Source organism: Sinocyclocheilus anshuiensis, unplaced genomic scaffold, assembly GCF_001515605.1.
Source record: "Sinocyclocheilus anshuiensis isolate Anshui unplaced genomic scaffold, SAMN03320099.WGS_v1.1 scaffold248, whole genome shotgun sequence".
Lineage (NCBI taxonomy): Eukaryota > Metazoa > Chordata > Actinopteri > Cypriniformes > Cyprinidae > Sinocyclocheilus > Sinocyclocheilus anshuiensis.
This window is the reverse complement of record NW_015555734.1, coordinates 871401-895361: the sequence shown is the minus strand read 5'-3', so window position 1 is coordinate 895361 and position 23961 is coordinate 871401. Positions and strand designations below refer to the sequence as shown.

Here is a 23961-nt window from a genome sequence, read left to right as displayed (position 1 = left end):
CGCTCTGGCGTAGTTTACGTTAATGGGTGTGTTGATATCCAGCCGAAGAGCAATCAACCATAACTTCAGGAGAGCAGGCTCAGAAGTTGGGAATACGTGGAAAGTCACCACTCCCGAATAAGTTCGCGCGAGAGAACGTAATCTTTTAGTTTTAAGTCGGTTTGAACAATCCGGATAAGCGCAAGTAAGTACCATTTTGATTAGCCGTTGTACCTACAATGACCGTGCACTGTGTAAACAATGAGTGACGTATATACGTGAGAGATCACTTCCGGTGCTTGCGTAAACTACGCCAGAGCGCTACACACCTCACGGTTGGACTTAAAAATCATCATATGTGTTCTACTGAAGAAACAAAGTCACCTACATCTTGGATACCCTGGGGGTAACCAGATAAACATTAAATTTTAATTTTTGGGTGAACTATCCCTTTAAACCTCTCGCCCGCTAGCAGACCGTTAGAGATTAAAGCAGCACTATGTAATTTTTGGCGCTCTAGCGGTTAATAAACAGAACTGCACACATCCCGCGGAAGAACATTCCAACCGGAGCTACTTCTCTTAAATTTATGTCAATGGCGATTCACGCAGGTATGTGTTACTCCGCAGCGGTGACGACCCGACCAGGCTACAATAGTCCAAATATAAGTACGTATTATAAGTGTACCGTAGTGATTCGGAATAAGACAAAACGCGGTTTGGAAGATGAATTCATGATGTACTCGCTCATTATATACATTTTGCAAATTTTGAACACAGAAAAAGTTACATAGTGCTTGAACTCTTCACCTCACCGAATCAATTACGCACAAATTCACACATACAGCCTCAAAAACGTGAAACTCTTAGTACCTTTTACAGTGTCAGTTTTATTCCACAGCAGTTGACATAAAAAAACAGATTTGTATAATATAAATGGCAAACGTTTTTGTACTATCATCCTGGATAAATCTGAACGAAATTAGACTATCTTTTTTTTTTGTTTTTCCACACAGCCTAGTGGCTTTATTGGCTTTCATCTGTATTTTACTTCTTTTACAAGAAAAACATACATTATTTTCTTCTCGCTTTGATTCATAAAGAAAATGTTTGCTTTCAGCTCAAGAGTATCATAATCTGCCAGAAACTCTTCTTCGGTCGACATACATGTTCCCAGATGCCACATTTTACTATCACTTTAATCTATCCTCATTCTGTCTATCACAACTCACTCGAAACATATTGAAGTTAATGGGCTTTCAAATATTTACAAAATGATTCATGTCACACTAATACAAGAAACAGGACCGATCTGCCCAGGTTAAAGGGGTAAAAGTTAAAAACAAACAAAATGGGGAAAAAAGAAAAAGGTGGAAAGCACATGGCCAAAGGAAATGATATGACAGCAAAATACAGTGCTTTTGTTCTTGTTTTGTTATTACTTGTTGGGCTCATATTGAATAAGGTGGATCGCGTCTTCATTGTCAAGAATGCCTTGAATAAACTCACCCTCAGCCAATCGCTCTGAAACAAATATAGAGTGACAACACTCAATGTTATTGGACAAACTCACTTATTCAGTCTTTTAACAGCAGCCTTTTGACATTACTTTACCATGGTGCCATCTTTGCTTTGTAATAAAGGTAGGAAATGCAACCATATATTGAAATAACACACTTAAATCTTTTATAGTTTGTCCATAGATGACAGATATTAGATAATACATATGATATATATGAACACTAAAAGGTTATATAAAAAAAAAACAAAAAAAAACATAACATTACCATTATCTTTTTTATTGAAGAACGACCACAGTTTGTCTGCTCTCTTCTCAGGAGTGTTCTCGTCTGCAGGAAGATTTTCCTGTTCATCTTTGGGGATCAGCTTAAAGATAGCCTGAGGTTCAACAAGATGGGAGAAAAGTGGACGTGAGGAGGGAGGAAAGACAAATTCTAAGAATAATAATCTGTGTAATAAACATCTCTCTTTCAATTTACATTCTGGGCTTGAAACTCTGGCCATTATGAAGCATATCCTAATGACAACTTAAATTATTGTAATTATATTTTAATATAATAAAATATGTTACTTAAATATTAATTATTTTGTTTTAATTTAAAAGCTGAAAATTAATTTCTTGCTATTTGCCATTTAATCTCTGTTATGTAATAACTCTGATAATACATTTGAATGTGTGTGTGTGTGTGTACAGGTTCATATGGTTTACAAGGACACAAGTGTGTATAATGACAGGTATTACAAAGTGAACATGGTTTATGAACCAAATGGCTTAAAAACATACAAAATGTTTTTTTTTTTTTACTTGGAAACTCAATGTGTGTGTGTGTGTAATTGTGTGAGAAATTCTTTTTTTCCATTCGCTCTGGCGTAGTTTACGTTAATGGGTGTGTTGATATCCAGCCGAAGAGCAATCAACCATAACTTCAGGAGAGCAGGCTCAGAAGTTGGGAATACGTGGAAAGTCACCACTCCCGAATAAGTTCGCGCGAGAGAACGTAATCTTTTAGTTTTAAGTCGGTTTGAACAATCCGGATAAGCGCAAGTAAGTACCATTTTGATTAGCCGTTGTACCTACAATGACCGTGCACTGTGTAAACAATGAGTGACGTATATACGTGAGAGATCACTTCCGGTGCTTGCGTAAACTACGCCAGAGCGCTACACACCTCACGGTTGGACTTAAAAATCATCATATGTGTTCTACTGAAGAAACAAAGTCACCTACATCTTGGATACCCTGGGGGTAACCAGATAAACATTAAATTTTAATTTTTGGGTGAACTATCCCTTTAAACCTCTCGCCCGCTAGCAGACCGTTAGAGATTAAAGCAGCACTATGTAATTTTTGGCGCTCTAGCGGTTAATAAACAGAACTGCACACATCCCGCGGAAGAACATTCCAACCGGAGCTACTTCTCTTAAATTTATGTCAATGGCGATTCACGCAGGTATGTGTTACTCCGCAGCGGTGACGACCCGACCAGGCTACAATAGTCCAAATATAAGTACGTATTATAAGTGTACCGTAGTGATTCGGAATAAGACAAAACGCGGTTTGGAAGATGAATTCATGATGTACTCGCTCATTATATACATTTTGCAAATTTTGAACACAGAAAAAGTTACATAGTGCTTGAACTCTTCACCTCACCGAATAAATTACGCACAAATTCACACATACAGCCTCAAAAACGTGAAACTCTTAGTACCTTTTACAGTGTCAGTTTTATTCCACAGCAGTTGACATAAAAAAACAGATTTGTATAATATAAATGGCAAACGTTTTTGTACTATCATCCTGGATAAATCTGAACGAAATTAGCCTATCTTTTTTTTTGTTTTTCCACACAGCCTAGTGGCTTTATTGGCTTTCATCTGTATTTTACTTCTTTTACAAGAAAAACATACATTATTTTCTTCTCGCTTTGATTCATAAAGAAAATGTTTGCTTTCAGCTCAAGAGTATCATAATCTGCCAGAAACTCTTCTTCGGTCGACATACATGTTCCCAGATGCCACATTTTACTATCACTTTAATCTATCCTCATTCTGTCTATCACAACTCACTCGAAACATATTGAAGTTAATGGGCTTTCAAATATTTACAAAATGATTCATGTCACACTAATACAAGAAACAGGACCGATCTGCCCAGGTTAAAGGGGTAAAAGTTAAAAACAAACAAAATGGGGAAAAAAGAAAAAGGGGGAAAGCACATGGCCAAAGGAAATGATATGACAGCAAAATACAGTGCTTTTGTTCTTGTTTTGTTATTACTTGTTGGGCTCATATTGAATAAGGTGGATCGCGTCTTCATTGTCAAGAATGCCTTGAATAAACTCACCCTCAGCCAATCGCTCTGAAACAAATATAGAGTGACAACACTCAATGTTATTGGACAAACTCACTTATTCAGTCTTTTAACAGCAGCCTTTTGACATTACTTTACCATGGTGCCATCTTTGCTTTGTAATAAAGGTAGGAAATGCAACCATATATTGAAATAACACACTTAAATCTTTTATAGTTTGTCCATAGATGACAGATATTAGATAATACATATGATATATATGAACACTAAAAGGTTATATAAAAAAAACAAAAAAAACCATAACATTACCATTATCTTTTTTATTGAAGAACGACCACAGTTTGTCTGCTCTCTTCTCAGGGGTGTTCTCGTCTGCAGGAAGGTTTTCCTGTTCATCTTTGGGGATCAGCTTAAAGATAGCCTGAGGTTCAACAAGATGGGAGAAAAGTGGACGTGAGGAGGGAGGAAAGACAAATTCTAAGAATAATAATCTGTGTAATAAACATCTCTCTTTCAATTTACATTCTGGGCTTGAAACTCTGGCCATTATGAAGCATATCCTAATGACAACTTAAATTATTGTAATTATATTTTAATATAATAAAATATGTTACTTAAATATTAATTATTTTGTTTTAATTTAAAAGCTGAAAATTAATTTCTTGCTATTTGCCATTTAATCTCTGTTATGTAATAACTCTGATAATACATTTGAATGTGTGTGTGTGTGTGTACAGGTTCATATGGTTTACAAGGACACAAGTGTGTATAATGACAGGTATTACAAAGTGAACATGGTTTATGAACCAAATGGCTTAAAAACATACAAAATGTTTTTTTTTTTTAACTTGGAAACTCAATGTGTGTGTGTGTGTGTGTAATTATTTTATATTAATAATATAGTCTAGCCACCATTTCCAATTGCCATAGCATTTTCCCCAAACACACCAAAACTAAACACCTCATCTCAATGCAGGCAACCTAATGTTTTACCCAAATCCCTGTGACAGCCAGCCACATCCATTAGTTAATTGGAGTGCCAAATCTTCTGATAATGCTGGTCTGGAGGTTATCATCATAGATTAGGACCACTAACGCCAAGGGTCATCTACATAGACTTTAGTTTTTCCTGACCACAGCTGACCTGGATCTGAGTGGTCCAGTGAGCCGTGGAGATGTTTATCTCTAACAGGACACGTAAGAATAATACAGATTAGAGGCAGTGCCAAAGTTCCTGCCAAAACACACACTGCATGGCCTCAGCACAGCTCAGTCTTTAATGCTCTTTTGCATTCAGTCACTGGCATGATGACAGTGACATTTATACTTATAAACCACCAAACTAGTGATCACAAAGCCTGAGCATAAGGTCAAATGCTGATCTGACCTAATGATGTGTAGCTGTGTTAGGATAACCATTTTGATGCATCCACAAATGCCTTAAACTAGTAAACAATGCAATGAAAAGGAAACTGTATCCCCTGATTCTATATTGTATCTTAACTTCTCAACCTGATGTATGACTCTTTTCCTGTTCAATAAAAAACATAGAAGAAACATTTTTTTTTCTTGTGTTTGTCTTGCTGGATATATAATGCGCAATTTAAGCCACGTTCCCACTGTTTACTGTGACTTATGCAACCCACTTATCCAGCATTTAAAAAAAGAAAAGAAAAAAAGTATCTTACACTGTAATCCCCCCACCCACCTGTCTCTGTGCTAATGGCTGTCTGCATTTGAAAAAGCCTCTGCGTACGTTTATTGTTCAAGCTAAACCGTTTATCGGATGAATTATTCTGGGATTCAACCAATTGCATTAGCCATGCTCCAAGGCAATGGCTCGTTAAGTCAAAGCTCATAAGACATTTGGCTTCTTTCTTTTTACTGAGGCCTTGTATTCTTTGTCTGTTCAGTTCTGCTGACTGAACAAAACTCAGAGAGAGAATAGAGGGAAAATTGGATGTCTGGTTCAGTGATTAAATGCAGAATATGTTATACGTGATCATGAAAAAGATGAGAATGTATTAGCATGAGCACTAAATAAGAGAGACTGGGGCAAGTTGTCACAATGGCTGTATTTTAGTAACTATAAGGATTTGAGTCAAATGTCCCTTTACACAAATGTGTGCTGGTATCAAACATCTTCTTCAAAACTGTCAGACTAATCAGACTAAATCAGACTAATTTCCTTTACAAAAAAGTATACTTCAAGTTCATTTTATTAAGTATACTTAAATGAAGTTATTGTAAGTGTATTATTTCAATACTATTTGGGACTAAATTGGCCCACTTTTTAGTTTATAGAAGTATACTTTAAAGCATACTTTTTAACATTTCCCACACCTGTTTTCTCTCACACACCTAGTCCTACATTTAACACTAAACTAATACACTCTTGTATTCTTTGTCTGTTCAGTTCTGCTGACTGAACAAAACTCAGAGAGAGAATAGAGGGAAAATTGGATGTCTGGTTCAGTGATTAAATGCAGAATATGTTATACGTGATCATGAAAAAGATGAGAATGTATTAGCATGAGCACTAAATAAGAGAGACTGGGGCAAGTTGTCACAATGGCTGTATTTTAGTAACTATAAGGATTTGAGTCAAATGTCCCTTTACACAAATGTGTGCTGGTATCAAACATCTTCTTCAAAACTGTCAGACTAATCAGACTAAATCAGACTAATTTCCTTTACAAAAAAGTATACTTCAAGTTCATTTTATTAAGTATACTTAAGTGAAGTTCTTGTAAGTGTATTATTTCAATACTATTTGGGACTAAATTGGCCCACTTTTTAGTTTATAGAAGTATACTTTAAAGCATACTTTTAACATTTCCCACACCTGTTTTCTCTCACACACCTAGTCCTACATTTAACACTAAACTATTACACTAATATATACTAATATACTTTTAATCACAGCAGTAAACTTTGAGTACACAACTAGTGTACAACTACAAAGTACATACAAATTAGAAAGTGATAGTACACTTAGTTATTTTAAGGTTAAAAGAAGTATACAACTACTCTTGAATAAATTTCTTTTTGTAACGGTTTGTGAATTTGGTTTCTAAAACATTTGTAACAGCTTTAAACAAGAGAACACTATAAAAAAACAAACTGGGATACATGTAGATAAGAGTCATCTATATAATTAAGGCAGAGTTTAACCAAAATGTTTAACTGTGATTGTAGGACAAGTGTGTTTATCATAAATATCTGGTTGGGGTAAACTGTCACATTTTTTGTCTGAGCATGTCACATGTGTTTATGTAATTTAATGATTTCTTTCTTTCTTGTAATTTGTCAATTGTTTTACTTAAATATCGATGTCATAGGCTGTTCAATCAATGGCAGGTTCCATTGTGACTACTTAGATAAGAGTCATCTATATAATTAAGGCAGAGTTTAACCAAAATGTTTAACTGTGATTTTAGGACAAGTGTGTTTATCATAAATATCTGGTTGGGGTAAACTGTCACATTTTTTGTCTGAGCATGTCACATGTGTTTATGTAATTTAATGATTTCTTTCTTTCTTTCTTTCTTTCTTTCTTGTAATTTGTCAATTGTTTTACTTAAATGTCGATGTCATAGGCTGTTCAATCAATGGCAGGTTCCATTGTGACTACTTGCCCTTGTGTGACAACATACAGTGTGACAGTATACCCTGCATATAGGGGCATGTTGTCACAAAAGATCAACATGCATTCAATAATCTTTTGATCTTTAGCAAAACTGACAACTAGCCCTGGTTTCCCTACATAAATATCAAACTCACTTATTTATGCTATGATTTTGAAGGGAAGCCACACAACAGTGCCACAAATGAAGACTTGTTCACCAACGTTTGACCAACCTGACAGATTTCTGCCACTTCTGACTTGGTGATGTAGCCGTTCTTGTCAACATCAAAGAGTGAAAAGGCCCACTCCAGCTTCCGCTCTGTCTTTCCAGTTGATGTCATATGTAGAGCAATAATGTATTCCTTGAAATCCAACGTTCCATCATCATTCGTGTCAAAGGAGCGGAAGACATGCTGGGCGTATGATGCGGCATCACTGTCTGGGAAAAAGCGTTCGTAGATCTTTTTAAACTCGTCTGGTGAGATCCAGCCAGACGGACACTGCTTCTGGAAGTTCTCGTACCACTGTGACAGTTCATGCTCTGAGAATTTGGTATTGAGTTTGAGATCCTCCAGGATCTGCTTGGACATAGCGCTGCTTTTGGCATTCCCCATTTTTGGCTGCTGGTGGAGAGCACAGGCAGGGCTTCAGGAAGTGTTGTTCGTCAGGTCCTCCTTACCCAACCAGAGATACACTGTATTATGTAGCTGCTCTTGCTGAGATGTTCCCAGAGAATGTCTCTTTTGTTGGGTGCCTGTAATTAATGTCCCATAAAATCTTGGTGCTCAGTTCTCCTTTTGAGAAATGATAGACAGACGGATTGATAGATGTAACACCCAAGTGTTAAAAGAGGAAGAACAGCGCCCGTTGTAATGAAGCTCTCAAATGTAAAGGGAAGAATGACATTGGATGCTGATGGGTGGGTGAGTGAGTGAGGGTGGGGCAGGTGAACTTAGGCTGTTACCTTTGAATGCAGGTTTAAGTCGTTAAAGAGGGATTTGACATGGCTAAGCCTCTGTGCCCCAAATCAACAGCTTGGGACTGTCCCCTTTCATAAATGATTACAATAATAACACAGAACACAGAACAGAACATTTAACAAATGAAGCATACATTTTAGCTTTACCAGACAAATGACCAGTTGTCACTACATCTTAAGCTTGTTGATCATATCTATGCTATGTCTTATGAATTAAGCATTTAGTTTGGGTGACGTATCAAAAATTATTTTGAATTTTGTTAACTTAAATGTCATTGTAACATTACTGTACATTGTAACTATTGTAACATTACTGTATTTTGCTATCTAACATCTTTTATTTAATATTTCAGGTTTTGTTGAAATTGCAAAATGGATTTGAGATGATCAAGAAAACGTTGCACAAATCAGTACGGTTTTGCACTGCATAATATTGTTTTTCTTAGCAAAAGGTGTGTCTATGAATTTATATATTGCATGGAGTTACATAATAGTGTAATTTCCAGCTATTGTTACAAATAGCATATTTTAAAAAATGATAAAATGTATCATATGTCAAATTTATCAGATGTAATTGTACTGTTTTTTCACGCAATTAATTAACTTTTTAGCTTAACTCCAGAGATCCTTGGGTGCAAATTTCTTTTTTTTTTTTTTGCCCTCATATTTTGTTTGGATCACACAGCTGACTGATATCACTAATTACTATAAGCGATAGAAACTATGCTTATCCTTAAATGAAAAGCGCAGTAATGTCAGTAACAAAAAGTCCTTAACATACAGTCATGTCCTCAACTGCTTGACAGTCTTAGTCCTCTTTAATGTGACATCAGAGCATTTTGGCACAGACAGCGGCATCCAGACAAACAAACTGACTTTTTCTGATGTTTAAATAGAGACCTTGATGTAGAGACGTACTTATTTTTCCTCAGCTTGACACATTGTTTCTTACTAAAGTTTACAAATGGAAACATCAGATAGGTTGAATGGATGGCTTAAAAAATAAGGTTTATTTGTTTTATCTTCTGTTGAATTCATCCCACGAACTGTCAGCACTTTCACTGAATGTTAATCTGATGTCTGATGTCAAGTTCACTGAGGTTAATTCAAGACACCTCTGGGGTGTGTTTGATTTTATTTCAATTGCATATGGTAAATGGGGTTAGTTAAGCCTGGACCTGACATCTGCCATATACCCTCTTTTCCAGGAAGCATATCCCTCTTTTAATCTTATTCCTGTACTTCTCACCTCTCTACAACTTTTCATGCCATCTGTCTTTTATTAGTTCTATTGCCCTCTCTCTCTCTCTCTCTCTCTCTCTGGTGCATGTTTTCTAATTTACTGTATTATGCATCTTTTTCAGTTCAGTGTCAAACTTAAGCATCATGACTTTATCCTGCTCACTGACTGGATGTTGCCCATAATGGTATGTGTCTGGGTTTTAGGCCTTAACTTTGACACTTGCACATAAACTGTTGTGGGTAATCCAATAAATTCGTCAGAGCATGTTTGGTTCAGTGACTAATGGCTGTTAGTAGCAGCTTAGGTTCATTTGTAAATATCATTGACATATATGTCGTAATATCAATGACAGTATACTTATGTTGGGTCTACTTCTCTAACTCCATGCACACCACTTCCCAATTAATATCACCAGCCACATTGCATTGTTACAGTGCATTTACACTGGCACGGTCATGTAGAGCAGAGCGGGCATTTTCAGTTAATTCCTGTGAGAGCCTAAAAACACACTTGCATGGCTTGTGGGATTGACAGCAGACTGGAGAATGCATTGAGAGCATCTGAGAGCACTGAAAATATATTGCATATATTTTGAATATTGCAGTTTGGACACTTTCATTTAGGTATTCTGAAGCACCATCACACTGTGTTTTCACTGCAGCGGCAAAACTCTGCTACAACATTACAACGCCTTCACTTTGGGGTGTGTTGGTAGCAAGTGTGTTTAAGATTTGTTGCTTACACTTGATTTCAATAGTCCATTTTAAAGGGGTCATATGATGCTTTTTTAAAGATCATTATTTGGTTTTGAGACTTTAGTCTTTACAACTTCAGGGATCTTATCTATGCACAATCAGCTTGTAACACTCCAAAGAGAAAGGAAAACTTGAAATCACATCATATGACCCCTTTAAACATTCCACTAACTATTTGCAACTACGTCAACTAACTTTTATTAATTTGCAGCGACATTTGAACTAACTCTCATTAGAGTATTAGTAGGCTGTTAGGTTAGGTTTATGGTTAGGGTCAGTTGAATAAGTTGACATGTACTTGCAAAGTTACTTATAGTCAGTACAGTAGAACGTCTGTTGGGGGACCATCAAAATAAAGTGTATTATTAATATAATAAATATTAAGCAATAAGCTGACAATCTATAATAACTGCTAGTTGACTTGTAGTTGCAAAATTACTTATAGTTAGTATAATGCCTATTGTGGATTATTGAAATAAAGTGTTACCTCTGTGTTTTTTCTGTATACTGCCAATGCAGTTGTCATCGAGTCCATCGAGATCACTCAGATCTACTAATTCTGCTATGTTGCAAGTGCCTAGGACAAGACTAAAAACCAGAGGTGACCGTGCTTTTTCTGTTGTTGGTCCAAAACTATGGAATAGTCTCCCGTCTCACATTAGAACTGCCCCGACCTTGTCTGTTTTTAAGTCCACTCTTAAGACCTATTTATTTTCTATGGCGTTTAATATTCCTTGATCTATTGTTTAATGATTCTGTTCTTAGGAACTTCACCCACGTTTACAGCTTGTGCTTTATTGTGTTGTATAATTGCATTTATTGTTTGTATGCTTCAAAATTGGTCATTGTTTGTTTGTCTAGTGTTGTAAAGCACTTTGGTCAACTTGGGTTGTTTTTAAATTGTGCTATATAAATAAAATTGTATTGTATTTTATTGTATAATCATCATACATACACATGATGATTTAAGGTATCTTGTAATGTGCATTTGTGTTTATTAACTAGGCCTAAAAAAGAAAGAGATGCTTTTTTTTTTGTTTAGCTTTGTGCTGTCATGCCACATTCAAGAGTGTCAAATCATTTAGCCTGCTGTTTGAATTTATGTTAACATAAGTTAGAAAATGGACCACACAACAGTCAAAATTCAAGTTTAATATCTGGGACAGTTATTTACTAGTGTGCGACATTTACAACATGCAGACATTTAAACGATAATGCTAATAGGGCTCATCATCTCATAGAAAAAAATAGGTGACCTTTCACATTTCGTCTGGACCTTTTCCTTGTCCCTATAAATGTCTTCTCATTGGGTCACACAATGAGAACTTAAGCTGCATTTGAAACTTTCCAAAACATTCACTCGATACAGGTCTGCCCTACCTTTAATCGCCCTGGATTTATTTAACTCCCTTGGAAACACCAGACATACCTCAGTCTTCCCTCTTTTAGCACAGGGATTTTCTCTGTGCTATTCCAGGAATTCCAAGAGCAGGATTAATGACAAGGATTACCTGTCGGAGCTAATTACAATGTGCCCACCTTAAGAGCAAATTGTGACATGCAGTGTACAAGGATTGCTGGGACTAGCATAGAGATTTATAGTTGTTGTTGTTGTTGTGGTGGCTCTGTGAGTGTGGTTTTGGGTCAGTGGGGTAAATCTGGAAAAATTGCAAATGACAATTTATTACACAATTTGTCAAAAATACTTTATTCCCCCTTCTGAAGATGGATAACATCAAACAGGCTGACGAGGCTCTCAATCAAAAAATGAGGCACGTAGACAGGATAGCGATTGAAATGTCAAAAGGGCAGGGGAGTGCAAAGAGGAAATTTCTTTCAAAAGAAAAAAACAAACTTTGTGCTTAGAAAACAATACCTCTTTAAATCCAGCCGATTCTTAGGCAAAGGCAGCAGTGAGGGTGGGAGCAGAGGAAGGGAGGGAGTCTTAGATAAATACAAGTTAATGGGTCATAATGATGTCTAATGACAGACATCGCTTTCCTTTGGGACACAAAGGACGATGGAAACAAACAAATGATAAGGCAAATAAAAACAACAGTCCACCGGTTCTGTGGTGGGTACAGGCTGGTCTGCATGCACTGAAGCACTATGTAAATGATTGTAGAGCACTGCACTGCCATTCAACGTGTTCTTGCCTGAGAGAAAACGTGGAGAACATTTTTACACTGATGAATTTTAGGAAAAAGACTGGATTACAAATAGGTTAGATTAAACATTTTTATTTGCAAAAGAAGTGTTTTTTCTTCATGTTTTGGAATGAAGATTTGTTGGTCTGGCTCTTTACAAGCAGGAAAAAAGGTGAGAAATTTATACATTTAACTAAATATTAATTTATGCATTTTATATGTTTTATATGTTTGTATGCGATTTACACATTTATATACACAACACACTTTTGAGTGAATTTTGAGGTAATTTTGATGCCCCAAAAATTCTGTCATTATATACTCACCCTCATGTCATTCCAAACCTGTATTTTGAAAAATTATGCTAACCAGTTTTGGTTACCATGGAAAGTAAACATCTGTCAAAATATCTGTTTTTATGTTCCACAAAAGAATGAAAGTCTCACAGGTTTGGAACGACATGAGGGGGAGTAAATAATGACAGAACTTCCATTTTTGGGTGAACTATCCCATATTAATGACCACAAAATTAAACTCTTCAAGATAGTGATAGATAATATTAATTTTGACAATTAACAACATAGAAAAACAACATCATCATCAGTTTTATTGTTACAATGAGAACTTTATTTATAAACTGATGGTCTATATTTTCATACATGGATATTGGTTGACTTAACAGTAGTCTTTCTATCATTTATAACACAATTTGTTTTCATCACAGTGGCATTTGCTGTGCATACTATGCTGATGTGTATTCTGTGCTTTTGTATATTTGATAGGAGTATAGAAATGACTGACACATCCATATGAGAAGAGACTAGAAGGACAGTTACAGAAGAAGCACAACCTGGAGGGACAACTGCTTTCTAAGTTCTTTATTTTGTTAAAATCATCAATATTTAAGGAGTTCATAAAAATCATACATCAACAGGAGAGACAGGCAACTTTGGAAAGATCTTACTTTCGTGAAGCTCATTAATGATGGCAACACCTGCTGACCTTTCAGCTGATTCTAACCCAACCCAAACCGTGAGATATGATCCAAAGTCGGAAACGGTGATGTTACCAAATGGGTTGGTTTCTGTGGCAGGTGTCACGGTGGTGACGGGGGGAGCAGAGCTGTCCTGTGGCTCCTGTATGTTGGCCTTTGGTGTTTGGGGCACTCTGGTTGGTTTGAGTGTTGTGTCAGTAGGTTTGTGGGATCATTTGGAGTACATGAAGAGTGGTCTGTCACACCTTCTGGCTCTTGGATTGGTCCTGCTGCTTTCCAGTTTGAGTCTTGTAGCCATGATCTTCGTCCTCCGTTTCTTAATGAAAAAGAGAAGAATGATGTACAGAAGAGAGAGGGCAGAAGCGAATATAGTGCTGGTTAATGAGTATGCAGAAGTTGTTTTAAAAAAGGTCACGGTGTAAAAGAATATGTCAGACTCCCTGCTGCCTCATCTTTGTTTTTCTTCATCACTCTTTGCTTAATCATGAAAGAATGTCACAGGAAATTCATTGGATTCAGTGCTACAGGAAACACTTAGCTATTTCCTTTGTGATTTCAGAATACACAAGAGACATATTTGCTTCTGCATTTGTGTCTTTATTAGACTTATATTGTATATCTAACTTTAAATGAATATTATTCCAGAGGTTTTTAGCTCTTAAGTTGATGCAGTGACTCTGAATAATTGCATATCTCTTCTTAAATATGTGTACGTATCATTGTGTAATTTTGTCTATAATCCAAGTGCAGCCGAAGTATATTTTTGTAGTTATGTATTTTTGAGTTAAACATATTTTCTTCATTGCCGTATACACAGAAAAACACATGAACACATGACGTCAGGTCCAATTACATCACAGCTGCATAGCAAATAACGATGCATTATATAAAATGGTTAAAGTTTGTGTGCTTAAGAAAACCCGATGCATTTCTAAATATACATAAGCATTCATTTCTGTGTAACTGAATGTGTTATCTGCCTTTACAAAACAAGGTATTTGGAAATACACTGGAGAATGTAATGATATTTAAAAAATACTTATATAGCAATGAATACAATTTTATTTCAATGTAATAGCTTTAGTGAAACACTCAATTAATTTCTCAATAATTTTTTTTTTCAAGAGTTAATGCTGGGTTTACATAAAGCTGAACCTTATCTAACTTTATTGTTTGCATAGTTACACATCTGATATATGAAACTATATGTGATAAAAGTATGTGCTAAATATGTGATCAAATAAATCAAATGTGATAATATATGTGATAAAAGTTTTGGATTTTTGGACAATTGGATGTCTTTTTAACCCTCTGGGGTCTGAGGGGGTTTTGGCAAATATGCAAATTGGTGGATGAAAAATTAGATTTCACCTTTCTAACTTAATTTAGTGAGTACTCTATGTACTATATATATATATATTATATATATATACATACAAATACATGGATATATATCACGATATATTTACAATATATTTATATTTTTTACATATTTTTCAATATATGTAAAGCGGCAATTCCTTATGTAATATTCAATATATTGGAATAATACAATATATTATTCAGTATATTTTCAACATACAACAAATTATTTATACCGATTGTTAATATATAAGAAAATATATTTTCTTTTGCATAAGGGTGGTAATTTATCAACGTCTTTTTGATGGGCAGAACCCAAGGTGGATTTTCTAATGATGACCCAACCCCAAAGAGGTAAAACAGCCTTTTTTCAAGCCTATTTTCATTTTGTTCATCAATGTTATTCTTACTACTAATAATTTTACTTTATGCCATATGTGGTACAATGTGCTATTTCAAAACAATTCATATATCCCTGTAATGGTTAAACAGACCTCAAAGAAACACTATATTGCTCTAAAGTATATCATTAGAAATGCAAATGTACAGTAATTGACAAACGTGCTGACTGTTAAAAGATCACCTTTGAAATTGCATGAATGAAAGAAATGTTCTATGTACAAATGTATGTCTCCATCTGCTGGTCACTTGTGATTTACTTAATGAAATTTTATACTGCCTGTCATGAAAATGAATATTTACTTAGATAATCATCAAGTTATTCAATCATTATTTCTCTTTTATCATGGTGGTGACGTTATTTATTACTAGTGGTAGTGGTATAAGCTGTTGTATATTATATAATAATAATAATGGTATTTAAATACATTTAATAGCATTAATATTTCTGTGAATATGAACACAGAAACACATGGTATACAGTGTGGAAAAACCGCATGAAAGAACATTAAAGAAAACTAATATGTTAAAACTGTATTTTTTTTTAATCATGCATAATCTTGCACAGCTTTGCTCTGATTTGGTCGAGCCCTTACTGTCCTCATATTCATATTGAGATGAGCCACCTGTGTGCTGTCGATTGAAGACAAAAATGAGTAGTTGTGAAAAACAAAAATACTTGGTATATACTGCAGACAAAGATCAACTTGCAGTTAAAGCAACTTTACAACAATTTTGTCATCTACTTGGGTTTTGTGCGTCCACTAGTGGACACTTATCAAACTACAAACGCATTACCAAACATTACATTTTAAAAACTTCTATATCTATAACAATATTCATACAGTACATTTCTAGCTCATAAAGAGACGTATTTGTTGTAAAACTGCACACTAAACTTGTTAATAACTAAACTTTTATTTAAACTTTTTTTTAACAAAATCAAATAGCATAAAATAAATTAAAATGTTTACCATAATACACAAACAATAAGTTATTATTAAAAGCTCTGATCACTCATTACATTTCAATATGAAAAAGACAGTTGATTCACTATAATACTTTTGAGGTTGGCCATTGTTATGTCATGCTTTTATATGAAACACCTCTTGTTTTTTAGTGTCTTGTTGTCATTTGTTTCTTGCCCCCTTACATGTACAGCGTTTTCTGTATGCATTGTACAATTAGATGATGATCAGTAATAGCTGTCTTGTTCAGAATTATTGGGTGAGTTGCATAAAGCCTCTAGTTCTCCAGTTTTCTCCCTCAATGTATTTATGAGGCCAGACACACCCTGACTGTAGAGGAGGCGATCCTCTGCAACATTTTCAGCTGCCTTCATCACATCCTTAATGGCCTTTATCACAGGCTGCCAGAGGATGAATCGTTGTGTTTGTCTCTCCAGTACAGTGACTCTACCCCTAAGAACACTCACAGCGTGCACAGCCTTCCTGACCATTTCTTGAAATTCAGCTGTGAGCTCTAGATGCTGGTTCACCTCTTCAGTCTCCCTCTGAATTTTATTCAGCACCTTATCAGTCTCTTCAATCTCATTCTGTATGCTAGAGATCCTGGATTGATAATTAGACACTTTCTTGCTGTTCTCATTCACCTGAGACTCATTTTCTTTAAGCTCATCTTCAGCATCCCTGATAGCCCTTGAAGCCTCATTAATTAAACGTTCTCCCTCACAGATCATGATTGAACCTGGAGGAAAAACAAGAAATCACATGAGCCACAAATGATGTTTAGTTGTACTCTTTAGGATGATGATAAAAGGTAGTAGTGGATCAAAGAGGATTTCTCACCAGAAATCCATCCAATAAATGGTAATGCAAGCAGTGCTGCCCCTGCAATCACTAGCCCATCACCTGTGCTCTTCCTGTCTTGATGTACTCTTACGGCATATTTTGCTGATTCTACACTTTTTTCTGCCTGCTCCAAAGCTGCTTTGGCATTCTTTAACAATTCTTCAGCAGAGTTCTTCTCAGTATTTAATTTATCATTGGCCATACATTTTTCCTTCTTCTGCTGCTCATAATTTCCTGTTTCTTTAGTAAATCGCTCTATGCATTCATCCAAAGATCCCAGTTTTTCTTTACTTATCGTCTCAGATTTTTCTCAGTGTTCTCGATATGTCCCCTGGTTTGTTTGTAATTGGAGCACATGTCAGTGGTTTGATCAACTTGAGCATCAAAGAGAGACTTGCAAATGTTACAGATAGAGAAAATTCCCTCATTAAGAGGCTCAACAGCTGCCTCCATAGACTGCAAATCCTTAACACTGTGTGAAGATGAGAAAAATTATTTTTTTAAAAATTGTCAAAAAATATTAACAACAATATTTTGAGAACAGGGACTAGATTAAAGAAAAACGTAGATATTTGAAACAGTCTCATTTCAGCTGTCATACTGAAACACAAAAAGAAAGAAAATGAATGATATTGTGTGTCATTAAACCGTGCTGTTGACTTATTTAGCTAAACATTTTGGAGTAATTTTAAGTACTGTTTTATTTTAAATTCACAACTTAAAAACAAATTCAAGGAAACAAAATATTGAATCTTAACAAAGAAAAATGTTGTAAGGTAATGAGTTGATTGGTGAAGGATTAATTAGCAATATCACACTAAAATGATATTGTTCTCAATATCAGCACATAATGGTAATATTCTGTCATAAATTTTGAGTTCTTTGTTCTTTTGTTTTGTAATTATTCATTAGTCCTATCTTGTGCTTTGTGTTTCTGTTTCCTTTTTCCAATGCCTGATTGTTCTCACCTGTTCCTTGTAAGCCACATTTTTCTTTGTGCATTTAATGCTCTGTGTTTCTTTTGTTCCCGGAAAGGTCCTTCATTTGGTAGCCTATATGTGCTTGGTTCTGGTTTCCAACGGGATGTTATCTAGTGTCTTGTCCTGTTTCTATACTTGCTGTTAATAAACTGCATTTGGATGTACCCTCTCACATTCTGAGACTCTCAGCCTTGCATATTCAGTAGGCTACAGCAGGAGAGTGAGTCAGATGTTGCTTTGATAAAGCATATTCTCAATTTGTATAATTTCTTATCCTACAAGGAAAATAGTTCCAAAGGAAGCCAAAACATCAAGTTTTACATGTCACCAACCATCACAGACTGAAAGTCAGTCTCGAATAGCTTCAACTATTGGAATGAAAAGACAGACCCCTTCCCCTCTAAACTGATCTCCTTTTGATGTAGTAGGTCTATATTTAATGTGCAGAGAAATCTTCAAGTTATAACCTTTCATTTTTGATGTCCAGGAATTTATAATGTTAACTCATCCTTTAACTAAAATGCATGTTTTTGCATTCCAGATTTCTGAGCGCTAATGATGCAGGGTCTAGGCATGCTGCCCACCCCTATATCAAAACATATATATTGCACACCCAAATATTCCTTCTGACTTTCAATTACACTCTTTTTAAAACCTAAACATCCAGTACCTGAGTAAGAGATGACCTAAAATGCAAATCCTCCTCTTTCTAAAAGTTTGTCAGGTTTATAACAACAGCTCTTTAGTACTTTAAACAAATCATTCCTTTGTCTACATTGTAAAAACAAACAAAAAAAACAAATCAAATTATTATGGTGCGAGTTAACGCAAAACATAACAAACATATAAGATGTGATATGAAATGACATGACAGTTGGATTAGAACATTTCAAGAGTAAGATACATTTTCATAATTGCAAACGTACCTGAAAGAGATACACATGCTGTATCTCTCTGTTTCTTTCTTGTCCAACGTAGACTATGCTTCGTCATTCATGAGGATGGGGTATTTGTGCAATGGAGTAGGCTATTAGATGCCTTTATAGTTTACCACCATAGAAATCCCCTATAGTTTTAATGGGACCAGCTACTTTTGCGGCTTACTGTAAACCACGTGTTTTGCTATTATTTGGATATTCGCCAGCGGAGCACTTTAATACATTTTATGCTTTGTAATGCAACAACCGCACTGGTGCAAAGGATTTAGGGAAAACTAGGGGGTTTCTCCTTGTACGGCTATAAAAGCATCTGCAGCTTCATCCATTCCATCAGACCGTTAACGGACCTGAACTTAAAGCATCTGAGATTTCGACAGGGTAAGGCAACTACTTTGGTTATTTTGCCGTTTTATAATTGATTATAATGAATATAAATTTTATAATGAAAGCAGTTAAGTTGAAGTGTAGCTAGCTTGTTATAATTAAATTCAAATGATTATAACCTTATAGTTTTTAGAGTTTAAATATTTAGCAGAAAAGCGAAGAATTAGACCCACGACTAATTTGGAAATGCACATTTGCACTTTTGAAAGGAAAGGTAGGGATCTTTATGTCTATTTCTATTTTTCCTGCCTGAGCTAATAATCAGATGCTGCAGATTTAAAGTATTTACTGTCATTTGTTTTTTGAATGAGTGTTTCTGCCCTAGTGTTATTCTAAAGTTAACTGATTTATTGTTAATTAATAAATAAATGAATAAATTAATGCCAAATTATCTATACAGTTAGTTTTCAACCTGTTATTGTTCTGCTGGCAAAAGTTGACACCATTTCCGGACAGCATTTTTCATTGCTCATATTAATTGCATATTCTGATTGCAAAGATATTTGAACTAATCTAATGTGATTATGTGATCTCTCTAGGATTACTGAAAACAGTATACTGCAGTAATTGTCTGGTTATTTCACTCTTATAATTTCCCCCTTACCATTCCTTAAAATGTATTGTCAAATAAATAAATATATGGAGACCTATCTAAAATAAAGGAGATAAAAGCCTATTAAATCTATGCACACTTCTTTAAATTTGTATTACTTTTTTTATATATATAAAATAGGACCTCTCCATAGAGCACATTGAATTGTATCCACCATTATAACATTATCTACTCATTGATGTTTTTTAATCATAAACTATCTTTTTCTCTAGCCAAGAGCAGTCATTGAAAAATGTGCTGTTGTTTTCAGATCTAGATTACCGAAAATCACAAAAAAAGCTAAATATTTTATGTTTTCTCAAGCAAAGCAAGTTTTGAAAGACCACTGAAAACACATATTCTTATATTTTTGGCGTACACTGTAAAAAAAATTCCGTAAAATTTACGGTAAAAGGTTTTTACTGTAGCATTTTTACAGTCTTTTACCGTTAAATTCACGGTCATTTTTTAGTGTAGACAAAGTAGGCCTATTTTGAAAGTGCACATTATTTGGCAAAATGCTTGAGCAGACTGATAAAAGTGAACATTTCTGAAGATTTTATTTCTCAGGTTTTATAGAAATAGAACAAAAATGAGATTTGTATCATTCTTTTCTAATTTTGTCTTGGCTTTGAGCACGCAGGAACAGGAAAATCATGGATTCTGCAATTTCAAAATCTACTCAACGCCTTACCACTGCTGAGGACATGAGGAATGAAACCAAACTTATGATGCAGCCTTATGCCAACTGGGAAGAGTATCTGACTCCAGCACCTCTATCCATAGCCATCCTGGGAGAGCTGGTTTTCATCTCTTCCTCAACAGATTTCTCTATCAATAAAAATCCCCCTAAAGATGGCTATAAATTCATCAAATACCCTGATTCCTTTCGCGCTTGCCTCATGCAAGTGTGTAACTCGGGTTGGTGGGCATTTAATGAGGCCCATACAAGCATGGATCAGATTCGCCTCCATACTGGCCAAGTTCCAAATTACATGAAGACAGCTGTGAAGATTCTGTTCCAAGGCGATGATGAAGTTGTCAAAGCACATCTTCCTGATCAGCTAGACAATATCAGAGTCATTGCAGATGAATGTCTGAGGTTGTCTGATGCAACTGAAAACCGTTTCACTGATGTCATCAAAATCATCCAAGAGCTGCTGGAAGCGTGTGTGAATGCAGAGCACTTTTATGGGGAAGAGTTGGAAGCAGTCAAGAAGAAGCTGGAAGAGAGTAAACTGAGGGAGAAGACCGCTCTAGAGATCAATAAAAGGACTGCGAAGGCAATGAGTGCCATGGAGAAGGAACTGGATCAGGCTCATGAGAGCTACAAGGAAGCTCTGGATTCTCTCCCTAGTGGATGGGAAATGATTGGAATGGATTTTGTGAGTGGAATAACACAGACTGTCACAGGCCTGATTAATGGAGTGGCATCTGTTATTACTCACCCAGTGAGAAACATGTGTTCTGCAACAACAAAGATGGCTGATACTTTGAACTACATTAGAGATCAGGAAAGCACAAGAGATGTGATTGCTGAAATAAATGCATATAGTAAGTCTGCTGAAATTTTAACATGTGTCCAGAATATCCAGCAGCTGATGAATGTGGATAGTGAGGATGATGACATTGACTGGACAAATCTGTATGATCAGAAGAACAAATGTACAAAAAGTGATTGCATAAAAGGATATTTCAAAAGAATCACTGATAATTTAAAGGAAATCCCTAGCTGCCCCGCAAAGAAGCAAGCTAAGACGTTATGCAAAGATGGCATGGAAATATGCAGCCAGCTGGCAAAATATGCACCAGATGGCAAATGTGACAAAGACAAAAGTACTAAAATAATACAAGAGGTCTTGGATCTGATCAAGTCAGCTCATATTTTTGATTGCAAAAGCAAAGATATCACTAATTCTCCAGCCATTTCTCCAACACCACCAATGATGTTTAAAGAACAAAACAAGTCAGAGAACATGAGTGCTTCTCAGAAGGCCACGGAGAATGCACGATACAAGATAGAGCAGAGCCGAGCTCAGCTGAACAAGTCAAGAGAGACCTATGAGAAGTGTGTGGAGAACCTAGAGAAGAACCAGAAGGAACTAACTGAAATCCTGGTTACTATGAGAAATTGTGATCTGAAAGAGATCAACTTCAATACTACCATAGAGATGCTGGTTAAAGGAATGGATGCCATGGGGAGAGTGAAGGAGCAGTGGGAGAAGATGGTTCACTTCTTTCAGATGGTTTCCAACATTGTGAAAACCAGCCTGAGCAAAACTCTCAAAAACTTTGTCTCCACATCAGAGAAAACACAAGCCCTCTCCTATAATGCAAAACTCTTCTCAAAAGATCTGCTCTACACTCAAGCCTTCCAAGCCTGTAACATCGCTAGTCTGGTCCATATGATCTCTGGAACATACACAGATGTTTCCAGCAAGTACCTGATGGACCGTGTCAGTTCACTGGGCAAACTGATGGCCATGGATAAAAGTAAACCAGAATTTGAGCATGAGCGAAAACTGCTCCAGAACGGCTGTGACGAGGCACAGAAAGGCATTTTAATGCTTGTCCTGCAGAATAAAGAGGAGTATGACCGGAAGAGCACCGCAAGACTAGAAAGGATTGATCGAGAATTGCTTGCCATTCTACCTGCTGCTCCTCCAGAACAAATCAAGAGAATTCAAGAGGTCGTTCAAACTGGATTCACTGAAGAAGAAGAAGCATCATACTTCTGAGAGATTTTACCAATATTTATTTTACAACCTTGCTACGTACAAGATAATACTACCATAGTTAAGATTTAATCTTTGCTGTCCAGCATGTAATAGTCATGAGAGCTCAATTTAGATTATAATATTGCTAGTATCCAAAGCATAAAATGTATTATTGTTTTAATCAACAAACAAAGCAGATTCACTGAAACAAACATCAACTGAACAAGAAACATTATGGATAAAGGCAGTGTTTGCAGGAGTATCTGCATTAACAGAAGACAACTGATACTGAGATTTTGAAAAACCCTGTCAATCCAAATCAGACTAAGTGTATGATTTATGGGAGATTTTAAAAGCGGAGTTAGAAAAAGTGCTGACTTTGTTCCTGTATTTAAATTTTAATATCATGTTATAAGATCGTAATCATATTATATTTTCAGCTTGCAAATCATTCACAATTAAAAACACGCTCTGCATGATTATGCATGATCTTTATGTAAAGTGGAAGTGGCAGGAAATAAATTTTTTTTTAATTTGCTTTTAAATTGAAGTATGTAGAATATATTTAGAAAGTTTTTGCTTTCTCTCTCCTTCCTTAATATTTAGTTAATAAAGCATTTCAGTTGGCTGTGCATGATCAATTTGTCCTTGAATGCAGATAAATAAATGTCCTTGAATGAAGTTAAATATATTTTTCCATGTATTGATGTTACAAAAAGCCTCCTTACTAAAAATAATAATAAATGCTATACTACTCTACTGTTTACTGTTGCTTTTTTTACCTACTACTACTCTACTGTTTACTGTTGTTTTGTTGTACCATACTGTATATCCTACTGCTTTTACTTTTCTAAGCCAACTTTTTGGACTTTACTGTATCTCACTAATTAATCACTTGTGTTCATTATATTGTATTCATCATTTGCAAGTCAACATGAGTCTACTGAATGAAAAATACACATTATTCTAAAAGTCATCAAGTACTTAAGTACCCTTTGGAACAAATAAGATCACATTTACATTTAGACATTTAGCAGATGCTTTTATCCAAAGCGACTTACAAATGAGGACAATGGAAGCAATCAAAATCAAATAGAGAGAAATGATATACAAGTGCTATAACTAGTCTCAGTTACCTTAACACAGTACACGTAGCAAGTTTTTTTTTTTTATCATATAATAAATAAAAAGAAAACAGATAGAATAGAAAAAGAATAGA

The 23961-nt window shown here is 35.5% G+C and overlaps 3 protein-coding genes across 5 annotated transcripts; 1 reads left to right on the top strand and 2 right to left on the bottom strand.

Annotated features, from left to right (window-relative positions):
• Window positions 1-851: 851 nt before the first annotated feature.
• LOC107673041 (visinin-like) lies at window positions 852-8269 on the bottom strand. Of its 2 annotated transcripts, none has more exons than XM_016466474.1 (3): window positions 7675-8269; window positions 1766-1877; window positions 852-1502 (listed from the first exon to the last, which is right to left on the bottom strand). In XM_016466474.1, exons 1-3 carry the CDS (start codon window positions 8053-8055, stop codon window positions 1417-1419), a joined length of 579 nt encoding a protein of 192 aa, XP_016321960.1. In that variant the 5' UTR covers window positions 8056-8269; the 3' UTR covers window positions 852-1416. The 2 variants fall into 2 exon arrangements, with proteins under 2 accessions (XP_016321960.1, XP_016321959.1); XM_016466473.1 differs by lacking the exons at window positions 852-1502; window positions 1766-1877 and adding exons at window positions 3212-3861; window positions 4123-4234.
• Window positions 8270-13656: 5387 nt separating this feature from the next.
• LOC107673007 (uncharacterized) lies at window positions 13657-17669 on the bottom strand. 2 transcript variants are annotated; one of them, XM_016466406.1, is made up of 3 exons: window positions 17129-17669; window positions 16933-17027; window positions 13657-13875 (listed from the first exon to the last, which is right to left on the bottom strand). In XM_016466406.1, exons 1-3 carry the CDS (start codon window positions 17331-17333, stop codon window positions 13771-13773), a joined length of 405 nt encoding a protein of 134 aa, XP_016321892.1. In that variant the 5' UTR covers window positions 17334-17669; the 3' UTR covers window positions 13657-13770. The 2 variants fall into 2 exon arrangements, with proteins under 2 accessions (XP_016321892.1, XP_016321891.1); XM_016466405.1 differs by lacking the exon at window positions 13657-13875 and having other exon boundaries at window positions 16396-17027.
• A 1646-nt stretch (window positions 17670-19315) lies between these two features.
• Window positions 19316-22840, top strand: LOC107673011 (uncharacterized). The gene is made up of 2 exons (XM_016466412.1): window positions 19316-19427; window positions 20669-22840. The coding sequence occupies exon 2, from the start codon at window positions 20682-20684 to the stop codon at window positions 22761-22763; it is 2082 nt and encodes a 693-aa protein (XP_016321898.1). The 5' UTR covers window positions 19316-19427; window positions 20669-20681; the 3' UTR covers window positions 22764-22840.
• The last annotated feature ends 1121 nt before the right edge of the window (window positions 22841-23961 follow it).